Source organism: Hemitrygon akajei, unplaced genomic scaffold (genome assembly GCF_048418815.1).
Source record: "Hemitrygon akajei unplaced genomic scaffold, sHemAka1.3 Scf000044, whole genome shotgun sequence".
Lineage (NCBI taxonomy): Eukaryota > Metazoa > Chordata > Chondrichthyes > Myliobatiformes > Dasyatidae > Hemitrygon > Hemitrygon akajei.
The window spans coordinates 2,377,875-2,402,837 of record NW_027331930.1 but is presented as its reverse complement, the minus strand read 5'-3'; the positions used below and the strand labels follow the sequence as shown (position 1 = coordinate 2,402,837).

The 24,963-nt window shown below is 43.0% G+C and overlaps 1 protein-coding gene and 1 long non-coding RNA gene across 4 annotated transcripts; one reads left to right on the top strand and one right to left on the bottom strand.

Annotated features, from left to right (window-relative positions):
- Window positions 1-10,247, top strand: LOC140720546 (uncharacterized). Its single transcript, XR_012097215.1, has 3 exons — window positions 1-339; window positions 5,145-5,286; window positions 7,751-10,247. It is a non-coding gene; the product is annotated as an uncharacterized lncRNA (long non-coding RNA).
- Window positions 5,184-23,865, bottom strand: LOC140720545 (E3 ubiquitin-protein ligase TRIM39-like). 3 transcript variants are annotated; one of them, XM_073035383.1, is made up of 4 exons: window positions 23,778-23,865; window positions 21,947-21,969; window positions 21,751-21,869; window positions 5,184-5,737 (listed from the first exon to the last, which is right to left on the bottom strand). In XM_073035383.1, exons 1-4 carry the CDS (start codon window positions 23,808-23,810, stop codon window positions 5,184-5,186), a joined length of 729 nt encoding a protein of 242 aa, XP_072891484.1. In that variant the 5' UTR covers window positions 23,811-23,865. The 3 variants fall into 3 exon arrangements, 1 of the variants encoding a protein (XP_072891484.1); XR_012097214.1 differs by lacking the exons at window positions 5,184-5,737; window positions 23,778-23,865 and adding an exon at window positions 13,558-13,626 and having other exon boundaries at window positions 21,947-22,117; XR_012097213.1 differs by lacking the exons at window positions 5,184-5,737; window positions 23,778-23,865 and adding an exon at window positions 13,558-13,626 and having other exon boundaries at window positions 21,751-22,117.
- Between the last annotated feature and the right edge of the window lie 1,098 nt (window positions 23,866-24,963).

Genomic DNA, 24,963 nt, shown 5'->3' with positions numbered 1-24,963 from the left:
TGGGCGGGACACTGAGCTCCCGGAGCGGGCCGAACATGGAACCGGGAGCGAGTGGATCCGGGGAGAAGCGGCAGATCGCGAGTTGTATCTCGGGGAAAGGCTGCAACACCGGCCGGGGGTTTGAATCCTTCCGATATCTGAGGTGAAGAGACTGTGAGATGTTTCAGCTACACGGAGGGCACACGCTCTTTCCCCGGCGAGGATCGGGGCCTATTGTCTGGAGTTGTCTCCCAGACCTGTCCCTGACTGCTGGGAGACGGGAGCTGCCCCGCAGCGGCTGCCGATGGATCTCCGGAGCAATCCGAACGGCTGAAGGACAAAGGAGAACAAAGCGCAAAGGTAAACCCGTGCTTTAGAAAATAAGAAACAGGAGTAGTCGTGGCCATTCGGCCTTTGTGCGTGTTCTGTCCTTTCCTGCGATTACGCCCGATCTTTGAGATCAGCTCCACTTTCCTGCGACGTTCCCATAATCGCTGGGCCCCTAAATTTTTCTTTAAATTCATAAACCTAGTGGAGAAAATTCCAAAGATTCACCACACTCTGGGTGAGAAAAATTCCCCTCATCCTGATGAGCTGGCCTCGGATTTTGAGTCTGTGACCCCTGGTTCCACACCCCAGCCAGGGGAAACATCACTCCTGCCCCGTCCCTGTCAGTACCCTGTGAGACTGTGTCTGTCTCAGTCTGACCACCTCTTATTTCTCTCATTTTGAGACGGGCCCAGTCAGTGTAATCTCTCTGAGGACACCAGCACAACCCCAGAATCAATCTGGGAATCCTCTTCATTCCTTTTATCCCACAGACTGACTCTGAGAGTGGAGCAGACCTGTGTACTCTCTCACCAGGACCCCGGATAACTTCAGAGGAGTTCGTCATTCTTGTATTAGACCCCATAGGACCATTTTGCCGATCACGTCTGCTCCGTCATTTCATCATGGCTGATCCATTTTACCTCTCTTTCGCAGTCTCCTGCCTCAACCCCTCCACACCGCCCCATATCCCTTCATGCCCTGACTGATCACAAGTCTTATCAACCTCTGTCTTAAATATACATAATGACTTGGCCTCCGTAGCTGCCTGGGGCAACAATTTCCACAGATTCAGTCCTCTCTGCCACAGAAATTCCTCCTCATTTCGGTTCCAAAAGGACAACCCTCTATTCTGAGGCTACGTTCTCTGGTCTTAGACCCGCCCACCAGAGAAAACATCCTCTCCACATCCACTCTGTCAGGGTCTTTCAACATTCAATTAGGTTACCCGTCAGTCTTCTGAATTCCAGTGAAAACTGGCCCAGAGCCATCAGACGCTCTTCACATTACAAGCCGTTTAATCCTGGAATCATTTTCATGAGCCATTGAACCCTTTCCAGTTTCAGCACATCTTTCCAGGATAAGGGCCCAACACTGCTTCAATACTCCAGGTGAGGCCTCACCAATGCTTTATAAAGACTCAGCATTACATCCTCATCCTCTTCTAATGAATAGTGAGATCACATTTGCTTTCCCCACTCCTGCAAACTCACCCTGCACACGGACTCCCACTTCCCTTTGCATCTCAGTTTCTGCATTTTTCTCCATTTAGAAAATAACCAACCCTTTTATTTCTGAGACCAAAGAGCATGAGCGTACATTTCCCCACAGTGTGTTCCATCTGCCACTTCATTGCTCAGTCTCCGAAGCTGTCTAAGTCCTTATGTAGTCCCTCTGTTCCCTCAAACCCCGAATCCAATCCTTTGTATATGATATAATGTTTGATTTTTTAAATCTGACTTGCTGTGAGAATAACCTGTTTTGAGACCTTTGAAAACCAAATGGGAATCTGAACAAATGACAACTTTACATGGACAGATTCCCTGCACCCACTGTAAGCACGAAATGATGGCGACCAGTTCTGCTGTTGATCATGATAAATGGATGGTAGGTTGATTCTTTATCATTACCTATAATTCACGCATAACACAGCAACACCAACATTCCCAGTTAAATTATATTTTCATGCTTCTGTAAAAATGGTTAAACTATCTCAGTAACTTCCTTAATATATAGTGAACCAACCCATATTCCCAGGGTGATAAAAACCCAGGCACCCAAAACTAAAAACACTCTTCTTGTGAAGTTCCCCACAGTCCTCCAACACACCTTGAACAGATTAATCATTTCTTTCCCCTTATATTAATCCAGTATGTTAACATTAAATTGAAACTCCGCAATTTTAACCAGTAAAGCCGAAACAGACCTGACTGCACCACAACACAATCTCAAAGCCTGTGCTTGTATCACAACCAAACAAAATAAATTTGAAGATGAAGCTGATCTATAAACCACAACCATAATCAAGAACAATGAAATTGTTTAACAAATATTTTCATGTAACACCCCAGAATACACACAGGGATAACTGAGAATATTTAATGTTTCTTGATATTCATCAACTATTTTCTGCTAATCGAAATGGAAAGAACCTACTCGCATTTACTGTCTATATCCCCCATAATTTTGTAAACCTCTATCAAATCCCCCCTCATTCTTCTACGCTTCAAGGAATAAAGTCCTAACCTGTTCAATCTTTCCCTGTAACTCAACTCCTGAAGACCTGGCAACATCCTAGTAAATCTTCTCTGCACTCTTTCAATCTCTCCAACCTCTCCATGGATACCTCATGTCTGAACCTTCTGAACTGACCTCCAATGTGGGACCTTGTCAAAGACCTTACTAAGGTTCATGTAGACAACATCCAGAGCCTTTCCTTCATCTACTTTCTTGGTCACCTCCTCGAAAAACTCTACAACATTCATTAAACACGATCTACCACGCACAAAGTCATACTGACTATCCTTAATCAACCCTTGGCTGTCCAAATTCTTGTAAATCCGATCTCTCTTAACATCTTACAATAATTTACATACTACTGATGTCAGGCTCACTGGCCTGTAATTACCTAGTTTACTATTGGAGCCTTTTTTAAACAATGGAATAACAAGAGCTACCCTCCAATCCTCTGGCACTGCACCCGTGGCTGAGGACATTTTAAATATTTCTGTCAGGGCCCCTGCAATTTCTACTCTAGTCTCTCTCAAGGTCCGAGCAAGCACCTCCTCCTCTTTAATCTACAAATGTTCCATGACACTACTGCTTGTTTCCCTTTCTTCCATATACACTATGCCAGTTTCCTGAGTAAATACTGATGCAAAAAAGCTGTTTTAAGATCTCCCCCATCTCGTAAGGCTCCACACATAGACGACCACTTTGATCTTCTAGGAGACCAATTTTGTCCCTTACTATCCTTTTACTCTTAATATACTTGTAGAAACCCTTCAGGTTTTCCTTCACATTATCTGCCAAAGCCACCACATGTCTTCTTTTTTCCTTCCTGATTTCCTTCTTTAGTATTTTCTTACGTTTTCTATACACTTTAAGTAACTCATTTCCTCTTTGTTGCCTCTACCTGCTATACACTTCTCTCTTTTTCTTAACCAGATCGCCAATGTCCCTTGAAAACCAAGGTTCCCTATGCCTGTTAACTTTGTCTTTAATCCTGGCAGGAAAATGCAAACTCTGCACCCTCAAAATTTCACATTTGGAGGCCTTCCACTTACTGAACACTTCGTTGTCAGGAAAAAAAAACTTATCCCAATCCACTCTTCCTAGATCCTTTTTCATTTCCACAGAATTGGTCCTCAACTCGAGGACCTGACCCATCCTTATCCATAATTAACTTGAAACTGATGACATTATGGTCACTTGATCCAAAATGTTCACCTACACATACTTCTGTCACCTGACCTGTCTGGTTTCCTAATAAGAGATCAAGTATTGCATCCTCTCTCGTAGGTACCTCTATATGTTGATTTAGAAAACTTTCCTGAAAACATTTCACAAACTCCAAGCCATCCCCCCTGTAGTCCCAGTCAATATGTGGAAAGTTAAAATCCCCTACTATTACAACTTCCTGTTTCTTACATCGGTCTACTATCTTTATACAGATTTGCTCCTCCAATTCTCTCTGACTATTGGGCGGTCTATAATACACCTCTATTAGTGTGGTCACCTTTCCCGTTCCTCAGCTCCACCCATATGACCTCTGTAGACAAGCCCTCCGGTCTGTCCTGTCTACGCACAGCTGTGATATTTTCCCTGACTAGTAATGCCACTCCTCCCCCTTTCATCCCTCCCCCTCTATCACGTCTGAAACAACGAATATTTCTATCATGTATAAACCTCAGGTGGGAGGTTATCTTTTTGTATTAATGTATTAAAAATAAATTATAAATTCTACCAATGAGAATTACAAATTCTCTTACTAAAGGATTCATATTCAAAATAGTATCCAACAAATCAGATTCCTGCATATATGGAAACTTCGATAACTATTTTTGTAAAAAATGTCTAACCTGAAGATATTGCAGTAAGTGTGTATGAGAGAGAAAATATTTGCTAATTAACTCTTCAAAAGTCATCAATCGACCATCACAAAATAAATGATAATAAAAATAAATAAATCTGCAAAAAATACAGATCCCCTTAATCACTAAAGATTAAAACAGTTTGGGAGAGAGAACTTCATATGACCTTTGTTAATGAAGATGGTCAATTCTTCTTTAATATGTGCCAATCAGTGTTTAATTCAATTTAAAATTGTTCACTGTTACTATTTAACAAAGGAGAGACTATCCAAAATATTTCCTAACAGACAATTATTGCGATAGGTGTAAAACTGAAGTAGCCACTTTTTCACATATGTTCTGGTCATGTTCTTCATCAAAATCTTTGTGGAAATCTTTAGTTTCTACAATTTCTAAAGCTCTGAAAATTAATTTACAACCTAATGTACAAACCTTTGATTTCTGTCTATACATGCAGTCCTCGCATGAACTTTATCCTCCTCCACCTCACTATCTGCTCTAACACTCTGGTTCCCCTCCCTGTGCAAATCTTTTTTACCCCCCCCCCCCCCCCCCAGCAGCACTGGCAAATCTACCAGCAAGGAATGTTAGTCCCCCTCCAGTTCAGGGGCAAACCATCCCGTCGGAACAGGCCCCACCTTCCCGGGAACAAAGCCCAATTGTCCAGAAACATGAAGCCCTCCCTCCTGCACCATCTCCTTCGCCACGTATTTAGCTGCACTCTCCGCACATTTATATTTACAGGGACTTTACTCCTGACGCCGGTCCCGGGACCCGACCCGTTTACAGACCCGGAGCGGAACCGGAGCAGATTCTCAGCCACTGGTTGACATTCCCAGTCCGGAAGAAAGGATAAAGTTTCTCCGTGAACTTATTCCCAGTGAAGGTGTGTAGATGGGACTTGGTCTCCGCGTTGTAAAATGAAACTGTCCCGGACTCGTAACTGAGATAAACTCCCACCTTCGCGGGGATGGGACCGGCAGGGAGACGGGACTCGGGGGAGGGGAGATCATGGTACACGTCATAATCCCGATATAACACGTCATCAACCCGCCTGATGACCCAGAATCCGGTCTCCGGACTCAGACTGACCCGCCCCTTCCTCTCCCCAGACTCTGCGGCGACTCCCAGACACCAGCTCCGATTCCCTGTCACCTCCACCTCCCAGTAATGTCTCCCCGATGTGAATCCCTCCGATCCCAGCACACAAGACCAGTTTGTGAATATCTTCCGGGTGTAAAGGACATTCCTCTGGGTCCAAGTCCATCTCACACTCTTCCGATCCTCAGACACCTCGAGCCGCGGATTCGCCGTTTCCACATCCAGGGAGACAGAGACTGGGGGGAGAAGCAGAGAATTAGAGAGACTCGGACAGCGCGGCCCCGGGGATCGGGGGGAAACTCGCGCAGGGCGGCCCCAGGGATCGGGGGGGGGGGGGGGAGACTCAGGCGGCCGGGGCCCCAGGGATCGGGGGGGCAGACTCGGGCGGCGCGGCCCCGAGGATCAGGGTGGGGGGTAGACTCGGGCAGCGCGGCCTCGGGGTGGGGGGAGACTCGGGCACCGCGGCCCCGGGGATCGGGGGGGGGGAAGACGGGCAGCGCGGCCCCCGGGGATCGGGGGGAGACTCGGGCAGCGCGCCCCCCGGGGATCGGGGGGAGACTCGGGCAGCGCGGCCCCAGGGATCGGGGGGAGACTCGGGCAGGGCGGCCCCGGCGATCGGGGGGGCAGACTCGGGCAGCGCGTCCCCGGGGATCGGGGTGGGGGGAGACTCTGGCAGCGCGGCCCCGGGGATCGGGGGGAGGGGAAGACTCGGGCAGCGCGGCCCCGGGGATCGGGGGGGGGGGGAGACTCTGGCAGCGCGGCCCCGGGGATCGGGGGGGCAGACTCGGGCAGCGCGTCCCCGGGGATCGGGGTGGGGGGAGACTCTGGCAGCGCGGCCCCGGGGATCGGGGGGAGGGGAAGACTCGGGCAGCGCGGCCCCGGGGATCGGGGTCGGGGGAGACTCGGAGAGCGCGGCCCCGGGGATCGGGGGGAGCAAGCGCGGCCCCGGGGATCGGGGGGAGACTCGGGCAGCGCGGCCCCGGTGATCGGGTGGAGACTTGGGCAGCGCGGACCCGGGGATCGGGGCGGGGGGAGACTCGGGCAGCGCGGTCCCGGGGATCGGGGTGGGGGAAGACTCGGGCAGCGCGGCCCCGGGGATCGTGGGGGGGGGGGGTGGGGAAGACTCGGGCAGCGCGGCCGCGGGGATCGGGGGGAGACTCGGGCAGCGCGGCCCCGGGGATCGGGGGGAGACTCGGGCAGGGCGGCCCCGGGGATCGGTGGGGCAGACTCGGGCAGCGCGGCCCCGGGGATCGGGGGGAGACTCGGGCAGCGCGGCCCCGGGGATCGGGGGGAGACTCGGGCAGCGCGGCCCCGGGGATCGGGGGGAGACTCGGACAGCGCGGCCACGGGGATCGGGGGGGGGGGGGGAGACTCGGGCGGCTGGGGCCCCGGGGATCGGGGGGGGGGAGACTTGGGCAGCGCGGCCCCGGGGATCGGGGGGGGGGGAGACTCGGGCGGCCGGGGGCCCCGGGGATCGGGGGGGGGGGGGAGACTCGGGCAGGGCGGCCACGGGGATCGGGGGGGGGGGGGAGACTCGGACAGCGCGGACCCGGGGATCCGGGTGGGGGAAGACTCGGGCAGCGCGTCCCCGGGGATCGGGGTGGGGGGAGACTCGGGCAGCGCGTCCCCGGGGATCGGGGTGGGGGGAGACTCGTGGAGCGCGACCCCGGGGATCGGGGGGTTTTCCGCTGGACGGAGAGCAGAGAGACCCCTGACCCTTGACTCCTCAGACAGGAAAAACATCCTCCCTCACTCCTGCCTGTTGACCCCTGAAAGAATTTTGTGTTTCCATGAGATCTCCTCTCCTTCTCAGAAACTGGGAACAGAGAATATATAACAGTACAGCACAGGAACAGGCCTGTCATACAATGTTCACATTCATTTGTGAGTGTGAAGTGGGGCAGTGTGATGGTTTGAGACAGTAAAAGAGGTGATAATGGGAACCAGTAGGAGAGAGATGCATGGCAGATTGAACCAGGAGGGGGAGGGGTGAACTGTGTGTGTAGACGTAATGAGAAGCTGGAGGGGGCAAAGATGGCAGATGAGGATTACTTTGTCCCCTTTCCCACAACCCCATCCCCCGCAGCCCCTCATTAGGACAGGGGATGAATTTGCAGGAACCCTTAAGCAACACAGGTCCTGATGAAGTGTTTCAGTCTGAACCGTGGACTGTTTACTCTTTTGCATTGAAGCTTCCCGGCCTGCTGTTCCCCCAACAATTTGTGTGTGTTACTTTAATTTTCAAATAGGTTACAGAAAGAAAAAAATCCTTCCCCCTCCCCCGGACATCGCGATAGAAAAAAAAGAAAAAATAAATAAAGAAAGAAAGAATGCCTGGATATCGGAAGATCCCCACATGCTCCATGGAGTTCATAATAGCTTTAAAATGTATATTTATTTCTTTCCCCAGATAACCAATAATTTTATCTTCGGAGCACCTATTTAATCCTTTTTTTGTAAATAAGGGCGCCAAATTTTCAGAAATATTTCATATTTATCTCTTAAATTATAAGTAATTTTTTCAAGTGGAATGCAGCAAAAAATTCCATTCTTCCGACGATCTATAGTTAAGTATGAATCCGATTTCCAAGTAACTGCAATAGCCTTTTTGGCTACTGCAAATGCAATTTTTATGAATTTTTATCCCTTCAATATCGCCTAGTAAAAAAAATATTGGATTGTGTGGAAGTTGTATTCCAATAATTTGTTCCAGTAAAACTCTTAAATTTGTCCAAAAATGTTGAATTTTAGAACAAGACCAAGCAGAGTGTAAAAAATTACCAATTTCTTGATTACATCGAAAACATTGATCAGATAAATTTGAGTTTAATCTATTTATTTTTTGTGGTGTAATATATATTTGATGTAAAAAGTTATATTGTACTAATCTTAGTCGAACATTTATTGTATTTGTCATACTGTCAAGACATAATCTTGACCAACTTGTTTCATCAATTTTAATATTCAAATCAGTTTCCCATTTTTGTCTTGACTTATGAATTCCTTGTTTAATTGCCTGTTTTTGAATCAAATTATACATACCAGAAGTATGTTTTTAAATTTTTCCTTTATGAAATAAAGTTACTATTTCATTAGGTTTCAGCAATAACATTGTTTGACCCAGTTTACCTCTTAAATAAGTCCTTAATTGGAAATAACAGAAAAGAGTGTTATTTGATATTTTATATTTATTCTTTAATTGGTCAAATGACATTAATATACCTCCTTCAAAACAGTCTCCTATATATCTAATCCCTTTGTGAAACCAGTTATATAAAAGTTGATTATCCATTGTAAAAGGGATAAGTTTATTTTGAATTAAAGGTCTCTTTGCTAATAAAGATTTCTTTATCTCATCATCAACATTTATCTTATTCCATAAATCAATCAAATGTTTTAGTATAGGAGATTCTTTCTTTTCCCGTATCCATTTAGATTCCCATTTATATATAAAATCTTCTGGTATATTTTCTCCTATTTTGTCTAATTCTATTCTAATCCATGCTGGTTTATCTTCATCAAGAAAAGATGCAATAAATCTAAGTTGATTTGCTTTGTAATAATTCTTAAAATTTGGTAATTGTAACCCTCCTAGGTCAAATTTCCATGTCAATTTTTCCAACAATATTCTTGGCATCTTACCTTTCCAAAGGAATTTCCTCACACATTTATTTAACTCTTGAAAAAATTTCTGTGATAATTGTATTGGTAATGTTTGGAATAAATATTGTAATCTAGGGAATATATTCATTTTTGCAGCATTGGCTCTACCTACTAATGTTATTGGTAACATCATCCATTTATCAAGATCCTCTTGAATTTTTTTCAATAATGGCAAATAATTTAATTTATATAAATTATTTATATCATTATCAACTCTTATACCTAAATACTTTATACCATTTATTGGCCATCTAAATAGAGTTATTAATCAACATTGACTATAATCTCCTTTCGTAAGTGGTAGAATTTCACTTTTATCCCAATTTATTTTGTACCCTGATATTTTCCCATATTCTTCCAATCTAGAAGATAATTTATGCAACGAATGTAATGGGTTAGTTAGATAAATCAGAACATCATCAGCAAATAAGCTAATCTTATATTCCTCCAGATTAACTCTGAAACCCGCAATATCTGAGTCAGTTCTAATTAATTCATCTAATGGTTCTATCGCCAACACAAGTAAAGCAGGTGATAATGGACAACCTTGTCTAGTTGACCTTGTTAACTGAAATTATGTTGAAATTTGGCCATTTGTCACCACTTTAGCTTTGGGGTTAGTATTTAAGGTTTTAATCCATTTTATAAAAGATACTCCTAATCCATATTTTTCCAATACCTTAGATAAAAAATCCCATTCCAATCTATCAAATGCTTTTTCTGCATCTAAAGAAACTGCTACACTCATTTCTTCCCTCTCCTGTGCCAAATGAATTCTGCTAAGTAACCGAGTTACATTATCTGCCGATTGTCTATTTTTAATAAATCCTGTTTGGTCCATGTGTATTAATTTTGGTAAGTATTTAGATAATCTGTTAGATAAAATCTTTGCTATTATTTTATAATCCGTGTTCAACAAAGAAATAGGTCTATATGATGTTGGTTTTAAAAGATCTCTGTCTTTTTTTGGCACTACTATTAAAATAGCTGTCGAAAAAGATTCTGGAAGTTTATGTGTTCTTTCTGCTTGGTGTATTAGCTCCATAAAAGGAGGAATTAATAAATCTTTAAACTTTTTGTAAAATTCAGGCGGAAAACCATCTTCTCCTGGAGATTTATTACTCTGAAGTGATCCTAGAGCTTCTTCGACCTCTTTTAATGTAAAAGGCGCATCTAATCCCTTCTGTTCTTCCAAATTCAATTTTGGGAGAGTTATTTGTGATAAAAACCTTTCTATCTCAACAATATCATTTTGTGATTCTGATTGATACAATTCAGAATAAAAAAATTTAAAAGTTTATAAAGGTTTATAACTAATTTTATTTACACTCGTTCTAATTGCATTTATCGTTTTGGAAGCCTGGTCTGTTTTTAACTGACAAGCAAGAATCTTGTGTGATCTTTCACCTAGTTCATAATATCCCTGTTTAGTTCTCATAATTGCTTTTTTCTGTTCGGTATGTCTGAAGTGTATTATATTGTAGTTTCTTATTAACAAGTTGTCTTTGTTTTTCTTCTGTCATATATCTTTGAGATTCTTTTTCTAATTTTGTAATCTCTTTTTCCAATTGATCTATTTCTACCATATATTCCTTCTTAATTTTAGAAGTATAACTTATTATCTGGCCTCTCAAATATGCCTTCATTGCTTCCCATAATATAAATTTATCATCAACTGAATGTGAGTTTGTATCTAAAAAAAACTTGAATCTGTTTTTTCATAAAATCACAAAAATCTTGACGTTTTAATAATATTGAATTAAATCTCCATCTGTAAATCGATTCCTCCTTATCCATCATTATCATTGTCATTATCAAGAGGGAATGATCTGACAATATTCTTGCTTTATATTCCATATTTTTCACTCTGTCTTGAATATTCGCTGATATTAAGAAAAAATCTATCCTTGAATAAGTTTTATGTCTATTTGAATGAAATGAATAATCTCTTTCTTTCGGGTTAATTCTTCTCCATTTATCAATCAAATTTAAATCTTTCATCAATAATAACGTTAATTTTGCTACTTTTGGTTTTGTAACAACCTTTGTTGACCTATCTAAAACTGGGTCTGGACAAAAGTTAAATTCTCCACCTATTAATATTTTATCATGTGTGTCAGCCAAATTCAAAAAAGCCTCCTGTATAAATTTTACATCGTTTTCATTTGTTGCATAAATATTCATAAGTCCATAGTTCTGAAAAGATTTGACAATGTATAATTACATATCTTCCCGCAGAATCAATTAATACATTTTGTATTTTAATTGGTAAAGTTTTGTTGACCAAAATTGCAACTCCCCTCGCTTTTGAAGTAAATGAAGCTGCTATAACATTTCCAACCCAATCTCTCTTTAATTTCTGATGTTCTATCTCTGTTAAATGTGCTTCTTGTATAAAAGCTATATCTATTTTCATTTTCTTAATGTATGTTAAAATTCTTTTTCTTTTCACTAGTCCATTAAGCCCATTAACATTAAGACTTTAAAAAATCAGGAAATTAGTCATTATTTTTAACGTGGTTACTCCAGTCTATAATAATACATAATATTTCAACTCTCATAGTACCTTAGGGAATTATTTTAAAATTCTCCATGTTGCTATGTGTCTCCCCTCCGATCATCCAGGCACAGAAAGAATGATAAAAGAAAAATAAAACCCCTGCTAATTTTGTGAATAAAAAAAAACACAACATTACCCCCCTCTGTTGTGCGGGTCATGGCAAACGCCATGATTACACACGTGAATCCCATAGCGGTCGATCCGAAGTTCCCCCAGCTCCCCCGTAACATGAAAAAAGTATATATAAGAAAAAATAATATCACTACTCTCGATTGATATTTCTCAAATTTTAACCTGTATCATATAATTAAAAGTATATTTAAATATTCTTCTGTCCTTAATGTCCATCAACTCACTTCAGTGTCCCTTTCTTCATCTTTAATCTGTTTCACTTTTAAATCTTTACTGTGACTAGCGAATATTTGGCAGTTCTTGTGCAAACTCCTCTGCATCCCGATGATCAGTAAAAATCTTCTTTTTCCGTCATCCAAAAAAATTATCAGTGTTGCTGGGTGGCGCAATATAAATTTATAACCCTTTTCCCATAAAACATTTTTCGCTGGCTTAAATTTCTTCTTTCTCTTCAAAAGGTCATATCTTATATCAGGATAGAAAAGAACTTCTTTCCCTTCTATCATCAATGGCTCATTTTTCTTTCTGGCATATTGGGCAGCCGCCTTCAGGATCTTTTCTTTATCTTGATATCTTACGCATTTTATCAAGATTGGTCGTGGGTTTTGATCTTAAAGCTCTGTGGACCCTTTCGATTTCAATCAACTGGGTTCCCTCTTCCCCATTTTTCAAAAATTTTTATTGGATCCTCTCCCTGTATCCCTTCTTTTAAGACCAACAATTTTAATATTATTTCCTCGACTAAAATTTTCAAGCACGTCTATTTTTTCCAACAGTCGTTTTCTTTCTGATGTCCAGGCAAGAGTATTATCCTCCATTTTCTTCACTTTCTCAATAGTGTCTCCCGTTATTTCTTCCAGGTTTTTAACTTTCTTGTCCATTTTCTCCTGTTTTTTCACCATTTTATCAAACATAGCCTTCATATTTTTAATATCTTCTTGCATTATTTTTAACTTTTTAATTTCTTTTAATTCATGCATTATTTGCACCAAAGAAGGAACTCTTATGTGTCCAGAATATCTTCCACCTCCAATCTCTTCCTGTTGTTCTTCTTTTACCTGTTCATCTTCATCTGTATATTCCAGAGAATCCGAATCCTCCGCGGCTTTATTGTCACTTCCGCTTCCAATGGTAGCTGGGATTTGTAGTTCAATGTGCTCATGTTTGCGCATGCCCTTTCCGGCGCGCACGCGTAGTTCCTGTTGTTCCTTCTTGGAGACGATTGATGCTGCGGGCGATTTCTGTTCTGTATCGCCAGATTGAGATGCACTTGAGTCCGAGGCTTCTTCATGGTGGCCGGCTCAACTTGTACTATCTGCAAAGTATTAGTTTTCTTCTTTGTCTGTTTAGGAGGCGTATCTAAGGAAAATCCTGAGTAGTTTAGTTGTAGTTTTTAGGAAATATTTACTAACTTTTCTTCACTTAAACATTAATTTATTAGTTTTTTTACGGGAGAGCTGGATATCCGCGTCTCGATCCCACGTCATCACGTGACGTCCGTCCCCCCCCCCCCCCCCAAACAATTTGTGTGTGTTACTCCGCTTTAAATATACTCAATTATTTGGCCTCCACAGCTGCCTGTGGCAAATTCACTATCCTGTGGATAAAGGAATTCCTCCTCATCTCTGGCCTAAATGGACATCCCTACAGTCAGAGGCTGTGCTTACCGTTCTCGACCCACCCACATCCTCCCAACATCAACTCTGTCCAGACAGGTGTCAGCGAGATCTGGCGAGACCCTTCATCAGGACCTGTGTAGCAGATTTTCTCCTGTTTGATTTTTAAAGCAGAAGTTAATAAGTAAACATCTTGATTACTCAGATTCTCAAAAGTTATGGGGAGGAAGCGGGAGAATAGGGTTCAAAGGGATAATAAATCAGCCATTCTTCTACACTCCGGTGAGTACAGGTCCAGAACCATCAAACACTCCTCATATGTTAACTCTTTCATTCCCGGAATTATTCTTGTGAATCTTCTGGACCCCCTCCAATGCCAGTACATGTTTTCCGATAGAAGGGACCCAAAACTGCTCACAATACTCCAAGTATGTTCTGACCAATGCCTTATAAAACTTCAGCATTACATCCTTGCTCTTGTACTCTAATCCTCTCGAAATTCAAGTTTCTGGATCATTCGGACCTCTTCTGGGGCAGGCGTGACCTGTTCAAGAAGGACGGGTTACACTTGAATCCTGGGGGGACCAATATCCTAGTGGGGAGGTTTGCTAGGGCTACAGGGCAGACTTTAAACTAGTAAGATGGGGGGGGGGGAAATCAATTTGAGGAAACTATGGGAGAGGAGGTTAGTTCACCGGTAGAGCAAGTAAGTAGACAGTGTGTGAGGGAGGAAAGGCAGGTGATGGAGAAGGGATGCGCTCAGCCCGAAGATGTAGGGGAGAAGAAAGAAAAGGATAATAAATTTGAATGCATTGTTAGGGATGAAAAGAGAGGAGGAGGTGGAGAGTATCTTAAATGTATCTATTTTAATGCTAGGAGCATTGTAAGAAAGGTGGATGAGCTTAAAGTGTGGATTGATACCTGGAATTATGATGTTGTAGCTATTAGTGAAACATGGTTGCAGGAAGGGTGTGATTGGCAACTAAATATTCCTGGATTTAGTTGTTTCAGGTGTGATAGAGTAGGAGGGGCCAGAGGAGGAGGTGTTGCATTGCTTGTCCGAGAAAATCTTATGGCGGTGCTTTGGAAGGATAGATTAGAGAGCTCCTCCAGGGAGGCTATTTGGGTGGAATTGAGGAATGGGAAAGGTGTAGTAACACTGTTAGGAGTGTATTATAGGCCACCTAATGGGGAGCGTGAGTTGGAAGAGCAAGTGTGTAAGGAGATAGCAGATATTTGTAGTAAACACAAGGTGGTGATTGTGGGAGATTTTAATTTTCCACACATAGATTGGGAAGCTCATTCTGTAAAAGGGCTGGATGGTTTAGAGTTTGTGAAATGTGTGCAGGATAGTTTTTTGCAACAATATATAGAAGTACCGACTAGAGATGGGACAGTGTTGGATTTCCTGTTAGGGAATGCGATAGGTCAGCTGAGTTGGGGAGCACTTCGGGTCCAGTGATCACAATAGCTTTAGCTTCAATATAATTATGGAGAAGGACAGGACTGGACCTAGAGTTGAGATTTTTGATTGGAGAAAGGCTAACTTTGAAGAGATGCGCAGGGGTTTAGAGAGAGTGGATTGGGTCAAGTTGTTTTTTGGGAAGGATGTAATAGAGAAATGGAGGTCATTTAAGGGTGAAATTATGATGGTACAGAATCTTTATGTTCCTGTTAGGTTGAAAGGAAAGGTTAAAGGTTTGAAAGCGCCATGGTTTTCAAGGGATATTAGAAACTTGGTTAAGAAAAAGAGGGATGTCTACAATAGATATAGGCAGCATGGAGTAAAGGAATTGCTCGAGGAATATAAAGAATGTAAAAGGAATCTTAAGAAAGAGATTAGAAAAGCTAAAAGAAGATACGAGTTTGGTTTGGCAAAGAAGGTGGAAGTAAATCCTAAAGGTTTCTACAGTTATATTAAAAGCAAGAGGATAGTGAGGGATAAAATTGGTCCCTTAGAGAATCAGCGTGGTCAGCTATGTGTGGAGCCGAGGGAGATGGGAGAGATTTTGAACGATTTCTTCTCTTCGGTATTCACTAAGGAGAAGGATATTGAATTGGGTAAGGTGTGGGAAACAAGTAAGGAAGTTATGGAACCTATGACAATTAAAGAGGTGGAAGTACTGGCGCTTTTAAGAAATTTAAAAGTGGATAAATCTCCGGGTCCTGACAGGATATTCCCCAGGACCTTGAGGGAAGTTTGTGTAGAGATAGCAGGAGCTCTGACGGAGATCTTTCAGATGTCATTAGAAACGGGGATTGTGCCGGAGGATTGGCGTATTGCTCATGTGGTTCCATTGTTTAAAAAGGGTTCTAGAAGTAAGCCTGGCAATTATAGACCTGTCAGTTTGACATCAGTGGTTGGTAAATTAATGGAAAGTATTCTTAGAAATAGTATTTATAATTATCTGGATAGACAGGATCTGATTAGAAGTAGCCAGCATGGATTTGTGCATGGAAGGTCATGTTTGACAAACCTTATTGAATTTTTTGAAGAAGTTACGAGGAATGTTGACGGGGGTAAGACAGTGGATGTAGTCTATATGGACTTCAGCAAGGCTTTTGACAAAGTTCCACTTGGAAGGTTAGTTAAGAAGGTTCAGTCGTTAGGTGTTAATGCTGGAGTAATAAAATGGATTCAACAGTGGCTAGATGGGAGATGCCAGAGAGTAGTGGTGGATAATTGTTTATCGGGATGGAGGCCGGTGACTAGCTGGGTGCCTCAGGGATCTGTTTTGGGCCTAATGTTGTTTGTAATATACAGAAATGATCTGGATGATGGGGTGGTAAATTGGATTTGTAAGTATGCTGATGATACTAAGGTAGGAGGTGTTGTGGATAATGAGGTGGGTTTTCAAAGCTTGCAGGGAGATTTATGCCGGTTAGAAGAATGGGCTGAACGTTGGCAGATGGAGTTTAATGCTGAGAAGTGTGAGGTTCTACATTTTGGCAGGAATAATCCAAATAGAACATACAGGGTAAATGGTAGGGCATTGAGGAATGCAGTGGAACAGAGAGATCTAGGAATAACAGTGCATAGTTCCCTGAAGGTGGAGTCTCATGTAGATAGGGTGGTGAAGAAGGCTTTTGGAATGCTGGCCTTTATAAATCAGAGCATTGAGTACAGAAGTTGGGATGTAATGTTAAAATTGTACAAGGCATTGGTAAGACCAAATTTGGAATATTGTGTACAGTTCTGGTCACCGAATTATAGGAAAGATATCAATAAATTAGAGAGAGTGCAGAGACGATTTACGAGGATGTTACCTGGGTTTCAGCACTTAAGTTACAGAGAAAGGTTGAACAAGTTAGGTCTCTATTCATTGGAGCGTAGAAGGTTGAGGGGGGATTTGATCGAGGTATTTAAAATTTTGAGAGGGATAGATAGAGTTGACGTGAATAGGCTGTTTCCATTGAGAGTAGGGGAGATTCAAACGAGAGGACATGATTTGAGAGTTAGGGGGCAAAAGTTTAAGGGAAACACGAGGGGGTATTTCTTTACTCAGAGAGTGATAGCTGTGTGGAATGAGCTTCCTGTAGAAGTAGTAGAGGCCAGTTCAGTTGTGTCATTTAAGGTAAAATTGGATAGGTATATGGACAGGAAAGGAGTGGAGGGTTATAGGCTGAGTGCGGTTAGGTGGGACTAGGTGAGATTAAGAGTTCGGCACGGACTAGGAGGGCCGGAATGGCCTGTTTCCGTGCTGTGATTGTTATATGGTTATAAATGAAAGCAAACATTGAGTTTGCCAATCTTACCACTGACACAAACTGCAAGTTAACCTTCAGGGAATCCTGCACAAGGACACCCATGTCCCTTTGCACCTCTGATTTTTGAATTTCGCCCTGTTTACAGAATTGTCTATGTCTTTATTCCTTCGACCAAAGTCGTACCTGCCTAAATTTGTACCTGCCAAACTCTACCTGTGCTACAAGATCCTTATTACGTATACTGGTGCATTCAAATGAGATCATAAGACAAAGCAGCAGAAGCCGGCCATTCGTCCCTTCGAATCTGCTCCGCCATTTGATCATGAGCTGATCCATTCTCCCATTTATTCCCACTATCCCACCGTCTCACCATGACCATTGATGCCCTGGCTACTCACATACCTATCAATCTCTGTCTTAAATACACCCAATGACTTGACATCCACTGCCGCAAGAAATTCACAGATTCACCACCCCCTGGCTAAAAAAATTTCTTTGCATCTCCGTTCTGAATGGGCGGCCTTCAATCCTTAAGTCATGTCCTCTCGTACTAGACTCCCCCACCATGGGAAACAACTTTGCCACATCCACTCTGTCCATGCCTTTTAACATTCAAAATGTTTCTGTGAGGTTCCCCCTCATTCTTCTAAACTCCAAGGAGTACAGTCCAAGAGCGGTCAAATGTTTCTCATATGTTAACCCTCTCATTCCCGGAATCATTCTAGTCAATCTTCTCTGAACCCTCTCCAATGTCAGAACATCCTTTCTTAAATAAGGAGCCCAAAACTGCACACAGTATTCCAAGTGAGGTCTTACCAGTTCCTTATAGAGCCTCAACATCACATCCCTGTTCCTATACTCTATTCCTCTAGAAATGAATGCCAACATTGCATTTGCCTTCTTCACCACCGACTCAACCTGGAGGTTAACCTTAAGGGTATCCTGCACGAGCACTCCCAAGTCCCATTGCACCTTAGAACTTTGAATTCTCTCTCCATCTAAATAATAGTCTGCCCGTTTGTTTCTTCTACCAACGTGCATGACCATACACTTTTCAACATTGTATTTCATCTGCCACTTCTTTGACCATTCTCCTAATCTATCTAAGTCTCTCTGCAGACTCTCTGTTTCCTCAGCACTACCGTCCCCTCCACCTATCTTTGTATAATCAGCAAACTTAGCCACAAAGCCATCTATTCCATAATCCAAATCGTTGATGTACAATGTAAAAAGAAGCAGCCCCAACACGGACCCCTGTGGAACACCACTGGTAACCGGCAGACAACCAGAATGGGATCCCTTTATTCCCATTCTCTGTTTCCTGTCAATCAGCCAACGCTCTATCCACATATGTAAATTTCCAGTAATTCCATGGCCTCTTAACCTGGTTACCACCTTCATGTGTGGCACCTTGTCAAAGACCTTCCGAGATTCCAAATATACAACATCCCTGCATCCCCTTTATCTATCCTACTTGTAATCTCCTCAAACAATCCCAACAGGTTTGTCAAGCAGGATATTCCCTTAACGAAGCCATGCTGACTTGCCCTGTCTTGTCTAGTATCACCTATAACCTCATACTTAACAACTGACTCCAATTTCTTCCCAACTACAGGGGTGATTGTTAACTGGTCAATAATTTCCTTTCTGCTGTCTTCCTCCTTACTGAAAGGGCTAAGTGACATTTGCCATTTTCCAGTCCTCTGGCACCATTCCAGGGTCCAGTGATTTTTGAAAGATCATTTCAAATGCCTCTATAATTTCTACTGCGACCACTTTCAGAACACTAGGGTGCAGTTCATCTGGTCCTGGTGACTTATGTACCTTTAGGTCTTTCAGCATTTTGAGCACATTCTCCCTTGTAACACCAACTCCACTCACTTCTATTCCCTCGCACTCTTCATCACCGGGCACAGTGCTAGTGTATTCCATGGTGAAGACTGGTGCAAAATATTTGGTTTATCTGCCATCTCTTTATTCCGCGTTATTATATATCCAGCCTCATTTTCTAGCGGTCCTATATCCAGTCTCATCTCTGTTTTTTTATTACAATACTTGAAAAACAATTTGATATTGTTTGCTAACTTGTTTTATAAAGACCGCTGTGTAAAAAGGGCCTGAAGGATCATTGGAGACCAGAGTCACCCCAACTGCAAACTGTACCAGTTGCTACCATCCGGGATACAGTACCGCAGCAGAAAAGCCAGGAGCAACAGGCTCCGGGACAGCTTCTTCAACCAGGCCATCAGATTGCTTAACTCGTGCTGAGACAACCGTATTTCTATGTTATATTGACCTGCATGTTATACATGTAATTCATCATAAATTACTATAAATTGCACATTGCACATTTAGATGGAGATGTAATGTAAAGATTTTTAATCCTCATGTATATGAAGGATGTACGTAATAAAGTCAATTCAATTCAAATCAATTTCTTGTTTATTTTTTTCCACCCAATCATCCTTTTAGTTCCGCTCTGTAGATATTTAAAAGCTTCCCAATCCTCTGTCTTCCTACTAATTTTTGTTTTGTTGTATGCCCTCTCTGTTGCCTTTACATTAACTTGTCTTCCCTTGTCAGCCACGGTTTTACTATTTTGCCATTTGAGTATTTATTTATTTTTGGAATACATCTATCCTTCACCTTTCTCACTTTCCCAGAAACTGACATCATTTCTACTCTGCTCTCATCCCTGCCAGCATCTCCTTCCAATTTGCTTTGGCCAACTCCTCTCTCAGACCACTGTAATTTCTTTCACTTCTCTGAAATAATACAATATCAGAATTTACTTTCTCCTTATCAGATTTCAAGTTGAACTCAGTCATGTTGTGAGCACTGCCTCCTAAGGTTTCTTTTAACTACTCACCTCCAATCCAGTTGAGCTGTTCCCTGAGTAGGTTCAACAACAAACTGCTCTAGAAAGCCATCACATTGCATTCAACAAACTCACTCTCTTGAGATCCTTTACCAACCTGATTTTCCCAATTAACTTGCATGTTGAAATCTCCCATGATTATCATAACATTATCCTTTTCATCAGCCTTTTCTATTTCCAGTTGTAATCTGTGGGCCTCAATCCACTGACTGTTGGGAGGCCTGTATATGACTGGTGTCAGTGTCATTTTTACTTTTGCAGTTCCTTACCTCAACCCACAAGGATTCAACATCTTCTAATCCTATGTTAACATCTTGCTGCTGATTTACCAGCAGAGCCACACCACCCCATCGGCCTTCCTTCCTTCCTCCGATACATTGTGTAACCTTGAACATTCAGATCCCAACTACAACCATCCTTCAGCCACGTTTCCGTGATGGCCACAACATCACACCTGACAATCGATAATAGTGTAACAAGATCATCCACCTTATTTCTCATACTCCCTGCATTGAGATATAACACTGTGTGTACTGTATCTGCTACCCTTTTTAATTATGCATCCCTAATGCACTGATACTCACCCTGCTGGCTGCAATTTTCTCCTCGCATCTGTCCGCTCTATCTGACAGTCTGACTGCACGCTATCTTTGCATTTTACCATCAGTCCTAACCCTTCATTCCAGTTCCCAACCCCACCCCCCACCAAATTAGTTCAGACCCTCCCCAACAGCTCTATCAAACCTCTCTGTGTGAATATTGTTCTCCCTCGGGTCGAGGTGCGACCCATCCCTTTTGAGCAGGTCATTCCTCCACCAGAACAGATCCCAATGATCCAAGAATCTGAATCCCTGTCCCCAGCACCATCTTCTCAGCCATGTTTATCTGTCAAATTATCCTGTTTCTACCCTCACCAGCACGTGGCACAGGCAGCAATCCAGAAATTACAACCCTGGGGGTGCTGCTTCTGAGCTTTCGACCAATCTCTCCAAATTCTATTTTCAGGACCTCTTTGCTTTTACTTCCTATGTAATAGGTCCCAAAATTTACCAAAATATCTGGCTCTTTTCCCTCCCTCTCTAAAATGCTGTGGACACAATTTGAGGCATCCCTGACCCTGGCACCCAGGAGGCAACATACCATTCGGGTGTCCCGTTCACATCAATAGATTCTCCTGTCTGTTCCCCTGATGATTCAGTCCCCGATCATGACCATTCCCCTCTTCTGCCTCTAACAACAGTGAGAGTTGCTGATCCGGAAGGGGGAAGACCTGCGTCAGTCAGAGTCTGCACTCACAGGGCACATGAAGGACTTGTGTATTTTCCTGACAATCCCTGTCACCACACTGATACCTGCATTTATTCCCTACAATATTATCATCAGTATTAAATTCCCAGTTCCTCTGGTAGATCCTAACTCATGTCCTGGTGTGTTAGTGCATTTGCCTGGGATTGCAACACAGTGGTTCATCTGCCAGTCCCGTGTATTGGTTGTATTGTGACCCTGTGCTGGTGTGTTCAGGGGTCTGACATCTCCAGCTGATCATGTGACAGTGATGCCTCCCAGTCGGTGAGGTTGATGTGGAATAAACTTCAGTTCCCCTTCAGCCCAGTATTACAGACAATCTTTGCCTCAAATTGGAACTAAATTGAGCTTCATAAACAAGGATAAATGAATCTTTGTAAGTTTTACCTCGATTAATAGCATCAAGCGTTTCTCTCAGCACTGTGTTCAACAAATAGAAGTGATCGAATTTTTCAACTGGTAGGGTCTCATCTGTCACTGCCAATTCCTGGACATCGTCATTAATCCTGTAAATATTAAACTGCTGGTTATAAATTGATATTCTGAACTATTTTACAGGGTTTTAGTAAAGAGCCTGTCCTACCTTCTGTTCCGACGAGCTTCCTCCTGAAATAAATAAAACACAAATCTGATTACACTTGGACTTACCGTCCACATCCTGAATTTGATCCAAATCATTACAAAGTGTTGAAAATTCCCACTCCCGGAATCACTCACACACACGGACAATACAAAACCACGGGGTAACATACAAAGAAAGTTTCTGAATGTCAGACCATTACTAAGAGGATGAAACTTACAGAGAAGACAGGACAGGCTGTGCATTATCATCTGGATATGACGTCAGGCTGAGAGGATGGAGGAATTTAAGATCAGTGATGTATGTGATTGTGTGCGGGTGGAGGAAGTACCTCTATTTATGGGGAGACTTGTGGGGAGATTTAATTCCAGATGGATTTTTAACAAATTCCACAAGAAATTTAGTGAGGAGGATGTGGAACTCAGTGCCACAGGACTGGTTGAAATAGAACGGCAGAGACTGAATGTAATGGGGAGGCTGGATAAACACGTGAGGGACCAGAGATTTCGGGGCACTGTTGCTGGTTGTGGTGAGTAGGTGGCAGGAGGATTGTGAAGCAGGGAAACTGATAGAAGATTGACCTAATGGCCTGTTTATGATAGAGAATGGGATATAATCCCATGCGAAATATATCCAAAAAGTAAAGAGACAGTGAAAGTTTCCGTAATCTGATGGAAACCGGATATGGAAGATAAGTCTGATGTGTGGGTCACATTCTTAGTTCTCACTGATTGACAGAGAGACCGTCACACCAAACGCACCAGACACACTCACAGCCTGTGACTGCAACTGGCTGTTAATGGGAGGTTTAGAGGATATTTAACACCGTAATTAAGGAAACAGCAGCTCTGTGTTATGATCGGAGTAAATAATTTCAGAGAGATTTGCATTCTGTCCTGGGATGTACAGAAGTTGTGGAAGTCCAGTTTTGGGACAATAGACAATAGGTGCAGGAGTAGGCCATTTGGCCCTTCTAGCCAGCACTGCCATTCACTGTGATCATGGCTGATCATACACAATCAGTACCCCATACCTGCCCTCTCCCCATATCCTTTGACCCCGCTATCTATAAGAGCTCTATCTAACTCTCTCTTGATAGCATCCAGAGACTTGGCCTCCACTGACTTCTGGGGCAGAGCATTCCACATATGCACCACTCTCTGGGTGAAAAAGTCTTTCCGCATCACTGTTCTAAATGGCCTACCCCTTATTCTTAAACTGTGGCCTCTAGTTCTGGACTCACCCATTAGCGGGAACATGCTTCCTGCCTCCAGCGTGTCCAATCCCTTAATAATCATATTATTATGGGACAACAACAACCCTGAATAGATGCATCAATTGTCTGGTGAGAAACAGTTTACTGCCATTTGTAAATGCTGTGTGTAGGAGCAACACATCTGTTTTCTGTCTGCATTGTATTCTGTGTTACGTGTTTATTATGGTAACTCGTCACGTGATTGGGGACGTGGTAAAAACGAAGGGAATAAGTTATGTATCCGTACTTTGTTCTGGGCAGTTTTGAGCTGGGGACGGGCGGATGTCATTCTGTTCTTGACCGCTGTGTTGCAGCTTACTTTACAATGAATTACCCTGAAGTTTCATCCCTTCAAGATTGTATTTTGCTAATGAAGGACTGAAAGCGTATCTTGGACATTTTGAAATGTCATTATTGGAGTGATGGGAGGGCGCATCATGCAAGTATAACAACTTGTGTGAGGTCACCAGCAGCGACAATTGATTTGATAGAATTGGCAGCTGAGCTGTGTTTATTTTGAATATACCACTGTTCATTTAGTGCCCTTTGACAGAAACAATTTGAAATATAATCCCTCACCTTGAGAAACATCACACTGTCTTTTTGATCCATCTGTTCCTTTAACTTAGTGATTTCCTCCTGAATAATCCTTATATTCTCTTGAAAAGCTAGAAGATTTTTCTCCATTGGGCTGAGAATCCTCTTCTCTTCTTCCCTGAGATCCCTGAGTAAGCTCTGCTCTTTCTCAGTGATAATCTGGCGCAGTTCAGCAAACTGGGATGTGATGTGGGACTGAAGGCTGTGTGACTGTTTCTGTCGAATGAAAGGTGAAGATTAATATACTGCATTGCTGTGCTCTGTTTCCTTTTGTCGTTAAGTTCGGTCTATTAGAGTCCATGCTACTTCTGAGTGCATTCCCGACAACACCATTCACTCACGTTTTCCTGAAACCTATTCTCACTTACTGACCCATGAACTCCCACCTGATTCACGCACACCCTCCCCACCTTTACAGGGTTAACGGTAATTAGCCATTCATCTGGCATGTCCTTGAGATGTGTCGGAATCTCTCGTGGTCACAGGGAGAACATGCAAACTCCACACAGACAGCAGCAGAGGTCAGGATTGGATCCAGGTCACTGGAGCTGCGATACTCGGCTATTCTGCATTAAATGGAGCAAAATTCACAGTAATATCAGAAATTCCGCTCAGGAAGCCTGACCTGAACTCCGGAAATCTTCTCTTTCAGTTGTTGCTCCTTTTCCTGGAAGTCTGATTTCTTTTTTGTGAGAGAGTCTAAGGAAGATTTTAGCTGATCCTGGAAGTCAGAGAGTGAAGGAAATAGAAACAAAGATGCATGAAAAGTAACAGGTGATCCAACCCAATTATCACTCAAAATGCCAGAGGAACTCAGTGAGTCAGGCAGCATCTATTCAGGGGAAATAAACAGTCTGTGTTTCGGGATGAGACCCTTCATTAGGACTGGGAAGGAATGGGACAGAAGCCAGAATAAAAAGGTTGGGGATGAGAACCAGCTGACAGGTGACGGATGAGACAACGTGAGGGGGAGCATGGGGGAGGGTGATGAAGTGTGAAGCTGAGAGGGGACAGGTGGAAGAGGTAAAGAGCTGGAGAAGAAGGAATCTAATTCGAGAGGACAATCGACCATGGAAGAAACGGGAGGAACTGGGCTGTTTGCGGCCCTGAATGGTGACGAGGGAGGAGGTTAGGAGTCAGGTGTAGCACTTGTCCCGCTTGCCGTCAG